Source organism: Excalfactoria chinensis, chromosome 13, assembly GCF_039878825.1.
Source record: "Excalfactoria chinensis isolate bCotChi1 chromosome 13, bCotChi1.hap2, whole genome shotgun sequence".
Taxonomy (NCBI): Eukaryota; Metazoa; Chordata; class Aves; order Galliformes; family Phasianidae; genus Excalfactoria; species Excalfactoria chinensis.
The window spans coordinates 14947742-14960946 of record NC_092837.1 but is presented as its reverse complement, the minus strand read 5'-3'; the positions used below and the strand labels follow the sequence as shown (position 1 = coordinate 14960946).

The 13205-nt window shown below is 56.1% G+C and overlaps 1 protein-coding gene across 2 annotated transcripts in view; it reads left to right on the top strand.

Moving 5' to 3' along the window:
* Positions 1-7022, top strand: part of PCDH1 (protocadherin 1) — a 47999-nt gene extending 40977 nt beyond the window's left edge. Inside the window, exons 5-6 of one of the 2 annotated variants that reach the window (XM_072348604.1) lie at positions 1874-1915; positions 3164-7022. In XM_072348604.1, the coding sequence (XP_072204705.1) occupies positions 1874-1899 (26 nt within the window). In that variant the 3' untranslated portion in view covers positions 1900-1915; positions 3164-7022. The remainder of the gene's footprint in view (positions 1-1873; positions 1916-3163) is intronic. The other variant, XM_072348603.1, reaches the window with a different exon arrangement.
* Positions 7023-13205: the final 6183 nt, after the last annotated feature.

Here is a 13205-nt window from a genome sequence, read left to right as displayed (position 1 = left end):
TGTGAATGGAAGAACCAAACCAGACCGTGCACACTGGAGATGCTGGCACAAAACCATGCTCCAGGCTGGCTCTCAGCATGTGTTGAAGATACTTGGCTTATGGTGGGTGAGGGACCCCCCAGCCCATCTACTGCAGGAGATGGAAGTGCTGCTGAGTGATGCTGCCTGCTTTTGTCTCCTCCCTAATGGTACTCAAGTGCACTGCTGAAATCCCCACGAAGAGCAATAACACTACTAGAAGAGCCCTTGCGAGCGAGAAACAGAGAGCTAATTAGCAGCAGCACCAATATGTGCCTCTTCCCGAAGGAGATGGCCCAGCACAGCCTCCTGCACAAAGAGGTGCCCTGGATGCTGCAGAGCAGGGCTGCGGGAGGGAGCTTCCCCTCCTCCAGCCAGGGCCGGGACCCAGGCGCATCTCTGAATGCATCTCCCATAAAGGCCCTTTTCATCTGGAAAGTTCAAAGGGATGCGACTTTTACTGCCCCGGCTCATTCCTATGCAATGAGGCCGAGCAGCCCCCAGGCAGCCAGAGACAGCCAAGCAATAGAAAGGGGGGAACCAGCGGGTGTGGATGCTCAAACAAGCACGCATCCCTCCGGGCATGGAGATGCTGATAGTGGGATAGGCTGACCCTCTGGGGTGCAGTGAGCAGGCTGTGGGAAACGGTGTCTGCACTGACACCGCAGCCAGAACCAGCCCTTTGTGAGCTGAATTCTCACTGCTGCTTACCCCTAAAGAGTTGTGCTTGCTCGTGGTGGCACATTGAACTCCAGCCCACCGGCATGTGCTGAGAATTAGGCCGTGGGGTCGTGTTTGCAGTAAATTGTGGCTATTCAGGAATTGCACCCTGCCCGTTCCCGGGCTCTGGAAGCAGAGCTGGTTGTGCTTGCGGCACATAATGCGCTCCTTTAGCGGGAGAGCTCTGATGCCAGCATCTCACTGCAAGAGACAGCACTGGAAAATGGCTTTCGTGCCAGAAATAAACAATGGGAAAAGCAGAATAAAAGATCCTGAACACCGAGTTCCTGCTTGGCCCTGTGATTTCTCAGCTGCTATTGGTGTGAGGAAATCTCCATGGCTTTGTTTGATGGAGAGGTGGCATTATTTCTGTCCCACGGCAGACCACCTTCCCTTGGAGCTGGAGCATCCCATGACATGAATGTTCAGCACTGAGCCCTTCAGGAAGTGGGTATGGTGAGGACTTGCCCCACTTGTGTACTGGGAAAGGAGATGAGAGGTGTTGCTTGTTGTGCACAAGTGAAAGACAGCACAGTGTGGCCTTGGTCCAACCAACCAGTGGCCATCCTGTTAGTGCTGAGAGGTGAAAACAGGGTTTGATTATTTCTATCTACAGCTCAGAGAAAGAAATGAGGCAGCTCTGCACTTGCCCAGGGAGTAGTACAACAGTTGGTCCATGGCTCTGAGAACAATCCCAAAGACCTTCATAGGCAAGCACAGCACTCACAGTGACACTTGTGGGCTCTTCTGATGCTTGGTCCCTGGCTTTTGCACCCTGCAGCATGAGCATGGCTGTCCCTTGTGCATGGGTTCTTCCGTGCGTGCCCATCCACGGTGCCAAGTGCCCACACGAACCCACCCCAGTGGGTTGTGTCCATGTGTGAACACATCACCGCAAACCAAGTGGCCTTGAGCTCTGCGAGTCAGCTGGGAGGTGAGGATGAAGATGGAGAAACACAGCGATGGCCAAGCAGCCTTGGGAGGCTGGAGCCTGAAGGCAGTGGGTACCATGAGGACATTTTGGGGCTTGCTGCAGTGCAATGGGGAAGGGAGCAGGAGGATCCTAGGGTGGGTGTTTGGAGGTTGGGGCTGTGCACTGATGTGACCCTCTCGTCCTTTTTCTGATCCTCATTAGAGTCCCCTGAGCGGAGCAGGCTGTGAAGGGGTCTGCACGGAGGTATGTCCTTGGGGCTGCTGCCAGGATATCGCAGCCAACGTGTGTGCCAGGGGATGGGAGAGTTTGGGTTGCAGTGGGGATCGTTTTAGGGCAAGACATGTTCCCACACTGGTTTGTTGCTAACTATGCCTCTCTTCCATGCCTATCCTGTTAGCTCTCACATTTGACCCTTTTTACCCATTCCCAGCATCATATGGAGCCTTCTCCCACAGAGACCTCAGTGTTGTTGGTGCATGAAAGCTCTGAAGGGTGACTTGGGATCACCTATGACCTTAAGCCCTGAGTTGGTGGCAGAAGGAACATGCTAGCAGAGGCAAAGCCTCAGCATAGCATGAAAGGCTCCAATTTGCTTTTTGCTAGGGCTGTGGGTCCCTTCAACCCAGCAGCAGATTGAGCCCTGACCTGCCAGCAGGTGCCAGGGGCAGTGATGTGTCCCAGGCAGTGGCAGGGGGCTCTGTTATGCCCAAGTGGGGCAGATAGTGAAAGATGGCTCGTGCCTGGAACAGGTCTCATAGGTATGCTATGGGAGTGGTGGGAATTCCAAGTCAGGGCCTCTGGAGACTCTTGGCAAGAGCAGCAAGGCCTGGAAACCTCTGTCATAGAGGAAACAAGGTGATGACCTGGTGCTGCTGATGGCCAGAGCTTCCCACAAGCAGGAGATGCCTTCAGATACCTGGAGATCTGGGAAGGTGTTTGGTACACAGAGAGGTTTGGATGCTTCTGGGACAGGGATTCATGGGTGTCTGACCTCTCTGGGGGTAGGTGTTGGATTGTCCAGGTTTTTCTTTGCTCAGGTGTCAGACTCTGAGAGACTGGGAGATGGCTGACGTCCTCTAGCTAGGCTTGGGAAGGAACCTCCAATGGGTCCTTGGAACACCTAGTGAGGAGCAGGGCTGGATGTACTCAGGGCAGTGAAAAGCCCAGCAAGTCTGGACCGAATGGTTCATGACTCCTAGGGGTGGGCTCAGTGAGCTCTGCTGCATTATGATCCCACCTGCACCCACTGTAGGGTGCTTGTCCCCAGGGACAAAGCTGTTGGGAATTCTGAGTTCTCTGCTTACATTCCTCATATCTATATGTTCGCCTGTCCCTCTCAGCATCTGCTCCTCTTCCCAAAGGAGAACCAGAGTCCCTACCTGGTCACCTCTGGGGAGAGGTCCCCACCAATGGGAGCTGTGCTCCAGCCTCACCCCACCAACCTGCTGGGCTTGTCCATGCCTAACGATGCTCTTACTTGCTTCTCTGCAGATCTCCGTCCCCTGCCCGATGTAGCCATGACTGGGACCTGTACCCGGGAGTGCACGGAGTTCGGCCACTCCGACACCTGCTGGATGCCCGGCCAATCCTCCCCCAGCCGCAGGCCCAAGAACGCCCTCAAACTCTCCACTTTTGTGCCTTACCAAGACAGAGGGAGTCAAGAGCAAGTCGGGAATGGCAGCCCCAGACTCTCAGAAGAGCGCAGCACCAAAATGGCCAACCTCCGCCTGCTCCCCACGTACAGTGCCTTCTCCAATAGTAGCCATGAGACCTGCAAGGACTCCCCCATGGAGGAAATTCCTCTCACCCAGACCTCGGACTTCCAGCCAGCCACCACCCCCTCATCCCAGACCACCAAGAGGGAGATCTACCTGTGAGGCTGGCCCGAGGGGCCAGGAGCAGACATGCTTCTAAGGCCAGCATCCTGGAGGAACATTTGAAACTTGGTTGCTTTACGGGCTCCTGTGGCCGGTTCTGCTCCGGGTGGTGGTGGAGGTGCCCAGAGGCTGCAAGGACAGCGGGCAGGGTGAGGCAGGGATGGAAGGAGCACCTTTAGAACCCATTCCTTGGGGCGGGTGGGAGGGGTGAAGGCATCCGACCCCCAAATTCCCAGCACTTGCAGGTGCTTGTCGCCGAACTGCGTGGTCGGGGAGGCTGGACAGGCTCCTGGTGCAGAGGGCATGGCTGGGGAGGAGGGCTGACGTACCAAAGGTCCATGTAGAGCTGGTGGAGTCCCTGGGGCATAAGATGAGGTTGCCCCCATGCACAGGGAGCGAGCTGCCTGGCTCTTTGTTGTAGACTCCTGTAAATACGAACCTTAGGAATGACATTCAAGTCCTGCCTGATTGAAACTTTTTATTGTCCTTGAAACAAAAGACGTTTAAACAAACACACACCCACACACACAAACCCAATCCACAGGGAGCAAGTTCCAGATTTCAATGGTTTGCTGTGTGGAAGAGCCCGCGGGAGCGCAGCATCCGGCCCACACTCATGTTCTATATTGTAAATAGAGTTGTGACCAGTCCCTGAAACAGCAGCTGGGGAGCTGGAGGAGAGGGCAGCCCTAGCCAGACTGTAGGGACTCAGCTATTTGTCAGTCTGGATCTCTTTTGGAACGTTGTCACTGTGCCCACAAGCTGCAGGGTCCCTAGGGACTGCCCGGTGCCATAGGCGAGGGCCGTGCCGGGGGTGTCTCTGGTGTCCCAGTGCCCGATGGCCGGAGGAGGGATGGGGACATCCCCAGGCAAGGGACCGGCTGGGTCCGGAGAAGCCCTCAGTCTCACTCCGCTGGCAGGGGGTCATCGACAGCTGCGGCACCTCAGCCCCTCGCCTGGTGCCTCCGCTGGGAACAGGGCTGCTGGTGGGGCCGGCTGTGCCATGCCTTCGACCTCCGTCCTGTCCGCCTGTAAGCCACCATTGCCTTCGTCAGGAGGAGCGTTGTCTCAGGGTCACGCTGGGGGCTGCCGAGCCCCTGCCTGCTGGAGTCCCACCGCCCTTAGGCCCCAGGGCCACTCTCACGGGCTCCAGCTTTCTCTTCCATTGCCCAGTCCCCGCTGCCCCGGCCCCCTCTCAGGGGTGACACCGTGCAGACAGTGGGGACGGTGCTCCTGGAGATGTGCACACCGCAGAGGGGATGCCCAGGTGCCCTCCTGAGCATCTCTGCCTGCTTTTCGGGGGGACCCTGGCAGAAGGGATCTGGGGGACTCATGCCTCATTCCCGGGTCACCCTCCCTGCTTCCCCCCTCCCTGCTGGGATGTGGGGACAGGCTGTGCTGCACCCTTGTTCTTCCCATACTCGCGCATTGCATCGGTTGTCTTCATCTCTGGGATCTTCCTTAGGGAGCGAGACCAGTGGTAGCTGCAGGATGGTTTCTCCCGGTCTGCATATGGGGAGAGCCCGGGGCCCTTCTTGCCAACAGCTTGACCAGCACAGGGTGCCCGCAGGACCCTCTGCACACCTCCCCTCAGCAGCCCCTCTGAGCAGCTCCTCTCCCTTTGCTTTGGCGGTGCCAGCTCCCTGTGCCCTGAGTGGACACGGTGCCCTAGCCGTGCTCCCCACCTGCCCCAGCACCTCAGGGTGCCAATGGGGGGCAGGACCCCCCTCCTGGCCCCTGCTGCTGCTCCCTACCCAGCGTGGGGTGGGTGTGTGGCTCTGGGGGATGTCCCGCTGGGGGTACCCGCTCTGCCAGCGGGACCTCTTTCTCCTGGCCTGGCTGCCTGAGCAGGTCATGCTCCTGAACTTGTTTTTAATTGTAGCTCTGTAGTTTCAGGGCCTAACTGGGCAGAATGTGCAATTTGGCCGCACTGGCCAAGATCTCTGACTCCACTGCCAACTCGACTGCTCACACCTCCCCGCGGCTCCGGCCGTGTCCAGTGCCCCTCCTGGGGACCCCCCCCCGGCAGAGTCAGATCTGAGGGGTGCTTGTCCAAGAGCAGCTTCCCCAGGCTACTGCCTGCGGGTGAGCTCCCTTCCTTCTACTCGGGGTCACCAGAAGGATCCTGATGCTCCAAGCCCTGTGGCTGGGGTGGCTGTCTTGTCTCCTGGAGCACCTGGCGATGTTCTCAGTGCAAGCGTGTCGCAAACTGGGGAGAAGTGTAGAGGAGATGGGTCCCCAGGGAGCTCAGAGGGGTGGAAGGGGTTGGTACCGCATGAATGGGGCCATTGGGATGGGAAACGCTGGGATAGGTTCTGTGGGTTTGGGTATCATGGGGGTGGATATTGTGTGGATGGGCCTCACAGGGATGAGTGCCATGAGGATGGGAGCCATAAAGATAGGTGCCATTGAGATGGGAGCCATAGGGATGGGTGCAATGGGGATGGGAATCATTGGGGTGGGTTCTGTGGAGATGGGTACCACTGGGATGAGTGCCATTGGGAAGAAGATACAGGGGATTACGTGTCTCCTTTGGGGATGCTCAGAAGGTTGGTGGGGCTGGGCCTTTGAATGCAAGCACAGTGGGGAGAGGAGATGGTTGTCTTAGGGGGTAAGGGTGGGTGTATAGTGAGGAAAAGAAAGGCCAGAGTGAATGGGTTCTCCACAGGGTGCCAAGGCTGGCAGTGGGTCCCCGGGGAGGAGAAAACCCTGGACATTTGTGCTAGGAGAAGGGGCACTGGGAATGAAAGTTGGTATCACTGGGGACTAGTCCTGGGGGTGGGGAAAAAGAAGAGTTGATGTTGGTAAGAAGCTCATTTGCACAATTATAAGCCAGAAGGATAAAGCCTCCATGCACGTGGGGGGATACTCCCCACGAGCTCCAGTCTAGACAAGCACAGGGAAGAGGAGGAGGTGGGATGCCTCTGTAGGGGGGCTCACCGCATCTCACACTGCACTAGGACAAGCCAGGGGTAAAACCAAAGGTGGGAGCCAGGGAGCAGGCGGGCTGCGTGGGAAGGATCTAAGCGACCCCTTTGTAGCTCTTCAGTGTTGGTTCTATTTATACGAGATTTCATTTCCTTGCTTGTGATGCCTTGTTTTTTGTACAGTTTTATGTACATGCAGGTGTAGCTTTTCTAAAGGAGAAATCCTACGGCAGAGCAAAGTACCCAACTATTTTTCAGATGGTGACCTATGTCTAAGGCAACTCCTCTTGCTAAGGTTGTATTGCTCTCAATGTGTGATGCATTTCCCTGTGCGGGGAAGGCTTTCGGCCTTGGGCTTGGTTTTCCCCGGGCGCTGTGAGCACAATTGATTCCCTTGTAACTCTTTCTGTTCAGAGCAGTGAGCATGACACCGTCGTGATCCCCTTTCCGTTCTCTCCTGTTCTGTTTGTTTGCTGAGCTGTCAGATGACCAACTCCATTGTAATTAGCCCTTCCTAAAGCTTTACAATAAAAGTGTGAAAACTGGGATGCTGTGCCTGGCGTCTCCTTCCCACATCTTGCCTCCCACAGCAGAAAGGACATGCAGGCAGCAAGGAGCCTCCACCATTGATCATCTGAGCCCCTTTCTTACCCCTCATCCTCTCCTCTACCACACCTTGTTTTCTATAGGTTCTTTAGATCCATTGATTACATCTGGGCCATCTCACAGCAGGAGCAGCCATTGGGTTTCCCTACCTGCCCCTGTGCAGATCTCCATGAGGCTCATTGCAGAGGGTGCACATAGGTGCCATATACAGCTGTTTGCTGAGCTGCAGGGCCAGGGTTTGCCATGGCACCAAGAACTACCTTGGGAGCCACAGACTGTCCCTGGGATGGAAGAGCTTCCAAAAGGGGATGAATGCTTGCACAGCAGGGTTTTATAGACCCCTCTTGTACCATCTCCACTCACTCTGAACTCTTCTATTGACCATACAGGGGGGATCTGCTGCTTCTCACCCCAAGAGGCAATGACCAAGCTGCAACTGAGACAGGGTGGAGGGGTGAGGATCATGACATCAGGGCCACATCTCCAGGTGTCGGGCATCCAGATGTTGGGTGGTGCCAGAACCTCACAGCTGGCACAGAGGCAGGCAGCAAGGAAACCCCCAGGGCTGACAGGACCGACCCACCCCAGGTTAAAGGAGACGACCACGGGGGGCTTCCTAAGCAGAGACCCCATCCCAGGACATCTCTGTTGCCCTGGCTTTGCACTGTGCCATCATATTCCCTTCTCCCATTCAGCCCAGGATGTGCAGCCCCCTGGTCACTCCACAGTGTGCCTTCTTTCCCTCTTCTTTCAGCATGGAACCATCTGCTGTCCCTCCTATCTTCTCTCTCCCTACCACACCCCTGCCTCTCTCCCTGCACCCATCCATGCAGCAAACCTTCCTCAACCCCTCAGCACAGCCCTGAGCATCCACCCCACTACAGCTGCTCTGGAAACTGTTTGGTTTCCATGGCAACCACTATCGATCAGTGGTGTGGGAGGGGATGCTGCTGGGAGGATGCTGCGGCCACCCTGCATGCCTGGGGCTGGCACACAGACCTCCATATTGCCTGTAGAGTGGGTTTGGGGAGCCCAGGCAGCCCCACTTTGGGAGGGGTGACCTCAGGGTGCTCCCACAGTGCTGGGAATCGTGGAGATCTGAAATGGAGTTGAGAGTGATGCAGACATGGTGTCCTTGTTGGGTCCACAAGCATTGTTCCAGGGTAATGTGGGGAGGCAGTGGGGAAGGGCATCCTGCCCGCTGCCTGGTGGCCTCTCCTGGCTGAGGACATCCAAAAAAGGGGCAGTGTTGCCAGGCAGGGACAGCATGGGCAGGGGTCCACGTGCTGTATGAGCTTTGGTCTGCCCCAGGTTCTCCAGCACATCTGCTTCAAAATGCCCCTTGCCTCACTGCACTGAAGAGCCTGGGTATGCTCTGGGAAGGTGCCGGGTCAGGAACTTGTATTTTGATGGAAATCTCTATTCTATCATCCCCTGAGGGCCCCACCTTGCAGCTTCAGCTGAGCAGCGCTGACAGATTCATCCCCAATGCTCACAGGGTAGCTCGGATGAGGTTTGGGATCTTTCTGGCTTTGCCTGAGCGCAGCAGCACCATCTTCCTAATGGAGACTGCTTCTCCCGGGGCTCTCTCCCAGCAGGGCTCTGCTTAGTAAAATCATTGTGAAGTTTAAATCGATGTTGTCAGTAAGCAGAGGAGATTGTGTTTACTTGGTTCCCTGACTCAGTTCCTCCCTTCTGGCATTCCTGCAAGCCTGAAACAGGGAATTGGGTGAAAATTGCAGAACTGCCTCATTCATTTTCCCTGAACCTTTAAAGAAATACATTGATACTGGGGTAGCAGAGCCAGCAGGAGGGCAATGGGAGTCAGCAGAGCTCTGCACAGACCTGGCTGAGGTGGCCAGGTGAGATTTCACACTGTGGTGACTTGGTGGGGTGAGTGATGGGCTGGCAGAGCACTTGTTCCAGAGGTGGCTGCAGATGCACAGCAATAGGGGAGCCTGGGGTTGGAATTGGAGGCTCAAACGAGTTGGCAGCAACTGAGGAACTGTCCCCATCCCTCTGGCAGGAGATGTGTTGTATGCTACGATGTCTGCTTGCTCCTAAGGCACCACAGAGAAGGACTGGCTATGGGGAGGGCAGTGATGGCCTTCACCCTAATAACCCAACAGTGAGGTGCTGGAGGAGGAGCAGAATCAGGAGCTGGGGAAGCTCAAATCCTCCTTCTCTGCTGCCTGCAGGGAGGTGGTGGCCACTGCGCTCATCCTTCCTTGTACTGCCATGAAGACGATGAGTAAGGCCACATATCCTACCCTTGCCTGTGTTGGCACAGCCCCGAGGGCAGGAGGGGTGTCATGCTGCAGAGAAGCCTCTGTAATTGCCTGCAGGATGATTGGGATTTGTGAGCAGTGGGGGGCAGAGGGGACCTACCTGTCTGGTGCTGTGATGGAGGGGATTTAGAAGATTTGAGGCAGCACAGCCTCCCCAGCGGGAGGCTCTCAAGCTGGAGCCCCAGCAGAGCACGCAGCTCAGGCAGACTGACAGTGAGAGGGCTGGGGTACCAGCGGGAGAGCAGGAGCTTCTGCTCCCTAAGAGAAAGGAAATGGCACCCTCCACTAATGGGGGAGAAGAGCAGCTCTGCAGCCACACACTTGACTCACAGCATCTCTACCAGCTTTGCACCCCATGTGCCGTTCTCATCCACATCACCTCCCTGTGTTGCAGATCCTGCAGCTGCTGGATTTCCCCATCACCACAGCAGGAGTTGCAGGCACTGTATTTCCACCCCTCCAGGAGCGCACCCTGCCCTCTCCCCCACCTGTCCATGCAACAGATGTGCTCTTAACAATGGGGCTTGGAGCAAACAGCCCTGGTGGGATCAGTGCAAATGGAGATGCACTTTGCTCCATGTTCCCTCACCAAGCAGACTTCTCCATCCCCATCCATCAGCTCCAGCACTGCTCACACAGGGCAGCTTCCCACTCTCACTGTCCTGGTGCAGCAGCTATCAGACTTCTCCAAGCCTCTCTCTCCACCCTGATCTCATTACAGGCAGCCTCTGGCTGTTGCAGAGCCCACTTTTACTCTGTGAAGCAGCCCCAAATCCATAAATCACCAGGTTGGCCTCTGGAGAAAAGAAGGGTTTCTTTTTTCTTTTCAGGAGGCTTTAAAGGAGAGGTTTGCGGAGTCAGGGTGGACTCCAAAGACCCCCTCCTGCTTCTTGTCACAGCTGCAGTGCTGCAGGGATGCTTGAGAGCCCCACGATGCCTTTCAGCTGTATTTCCCTTCTCCTGCCCTACTAAATAATCCCTGCTCAGAAGAAAGCTGCTTTCCAGGCTCAGGATGGTTATTCCAAGACCATGCAGACCCAGGACAGTCCTTCATCACATTGTTCATCAGGAAATGGCTAATAAAGGTCACCTTACTGTGCCCACACACTAAACACCTCATTCCAACGTGCATCCCGTGCAACCACTTCCACTTGGCCTCTCTGCAGCAAAAAAATCGAAGCAAGAGGAAAGCTTTGCAGGGAGCAAACAGCTGCAAGCATTCAGCTACAAGCTGGGAAGATGCAAAGTGCTGGGATTGGGGGGTGAAGGACCAGAGGTCCTTCAGACGTCCAACCTTGGGCTGAAGCTCTCCATCGCATCACACATGGGCAGGTGCTGGTGGCTCCACATCCCTGCGTTACTGCTGCAGCCACCTCCGGGTGCAGCTGGGATGCTCAGTGGTACCTCTTGAAGCCCACCAGACGGGCTGACATCTTTCCTCTTTGCCCAGTGGAGGAGCTGTGCCATGGCACAGCTCCCTCACCAAATGCTTGCCCAAACTGCTGTCAGCACCACCTGCTCCCAAATGGAATGAGGAGGGTGGGGAGAGCTGCTGTTTCCAAAGAGGAGCATGCAGAGGAGAAGCCATTTCCCCCTGCTTTGCAACCTGCTGAACTGTGCTCATGGCTCCAACTTGCAGGAGATAAAAGGAAAATTAAAAGCATTCTGTTGTTCCAGAGCTCTGAGTCCATCCCAAGGCGATACTGGCACATACTCCACCAGTGAAGGCTGAGCGTGCCACAGACAGCATTCAAACACTTTGCAGATGTCACCCCTCCATCTTCCTTTGAGACAGGGTGATATTCCAAATCAGGGCCAGCATCCCATCTTCCCGAGCCAAAACAAGAGGGAGAACAGGGTTGCACCCCACCATGGGGCTGGGTTTGGTGACTCAGCTCAGCCCTGCCTGGGACTGCACATGGGGTGTTGCCCAGAGCTGGTCATGGGTGGTAGAAGGGGGATGCTTAGCTGGGAGCATCCTCTGCCCCCCCACCAGCAATCATGCAACCAATACTCAGCAGAGAAAGCACAGCCCTGCAGAGGCAGCTCTCAGCCTTGTGCACACCTTGAAGCAGGAAGGGGTCCCAGCAAGGCAGTGCTGTGTTGTGCAGTGGGACATATGTTTGTGGGGGGGCTCAGGGCACATCCCCACGTGTCCCTGCATGCACTAACTGAGCTGACACACAGCCACGGGCAGGTGTGTGTGTTGCGTTTGGCTGGGGGTGCCTATTATTCTTTATTAGTTTTCCTGTCTGTCTGACATATTCTTTATCACTCCGTCTCAATCTTTCACTCGCCCTCCTCTCCTCCCTCAATCATCCTCGATTAGTTTTTCTGTCGACCTCCCCTTCCCATAAGCCTCGTCAGGCGCTCCTCTCCCTTCCCCACCAATCCTCTCCCCCCATCTCCCCTCTATGACATTTCCCCCCCTCCCATCTCCTCTCCCCCAGCAGCCCGGAGCCCTCCTGGCTCTTTTCCAGGAGCTGGTGGCTGCTCCTCTGTGTTCTGCTCCATCCCCTTTGCTGTCCCGACTGTGGGCACTGGGGATTTTCCTCTCTGCTCGCAGCAGCCTGGGGATGCTGAGAGCCTCCGGTCCCCCCGCGGCGTGGATGCTACTCTGCTGCTGAATCGGTTGCAAATTAAGTCCCTGGCTGAAAGCAGCTCAGGATCCAACATCTCCTTCCAGAGGAAACAGGTCCCCTTGGATGTTGCCTGCTTCCCCCATTCCTCCTCCATCCACCTCTCTGCATCCTCCAACAGGGACAGCTCTCAGCCTTGGCCCTGTCCCCCTTCTGGGCTGGCAGTGGCCATCCCCAAACAGGCTGATGCTGCAGGGCTGTGAGCATGAAGGCAGCTTGCCAGTCACTAGAAGAGGTCCTGGCAGACAGCCCTGGGCCAATTCACAGCCTTGATTGCCTCTTATCCCTCTCTGTGTCTCCATCTGCATGGATCTACAATCACCAAGTGGGAGTTTGGGAGCTTGGAATAGGGTATGGCTGCAGGGAAGGGAAGGATGCAGCTGCGTGGCCAGGGGCAATGGAGACCACATGGAGAGATGTGGATGACCCATCCCTGGAGGCAGTCAAGGTCTGGTTGAATGGGGCCCTGTGAAGCCCCATCTGGGGTTGGCAACTCTGCCCACAGCAGAGGGTTGAAACTGGATGATCTTTAAGATCCCTTTTAACCAAAGCCACTCTATACTGGGAAATGCATCAAGGCACATGGGAGCATGTGATAGGATCAGCATAGCAGGGATGATTGCTCTCAGAGTACTGTTGGGTGAGGGCAGGGTTTGGAAGGACACACATCCTCCATCCACCAGCAGAGAAAGCACAGATATTTTGCCACATCTCCTTCCCTTTGGAGGCCAGAAGGAGAAAATCTGGTGTGCAGGAAGGCTCAGGGAAGGACCCAGGCACCCGGAGCTGGTGATACACACAGCCTGATGGCAGCTCAACATGGATGTGGGCATGGGTATAGGTGTAGGTTTTGCCTTGGGCATGGATATGGACACAGGTGTGGGTGTGGATGTAGGTATGGACATGGGCATGGAAGAGACCTTCCTCTGAGCCTAGAGGATGACCATTTCTGTACCATTCACTCTGCACTGCAGGGAAGCCCTTCCACACCACAGCAGCTCCTTTTGCAATGAGAAACTGTGCCACTGCCCAGCCCCGCAGCTGCTCCCCTCCTGCCCACAGCAGCACAAGAGCCCATTTTGGGGGGCTGGCGATGGCTGCTCAGCAGCTGGGAAGCCGTATTGACTGGGGGGCCTCATGAGCACTCATCAAAGCCCAGCGGCCCCAGCCATAGCCTCTTGGCAGAGGGGTGCTGC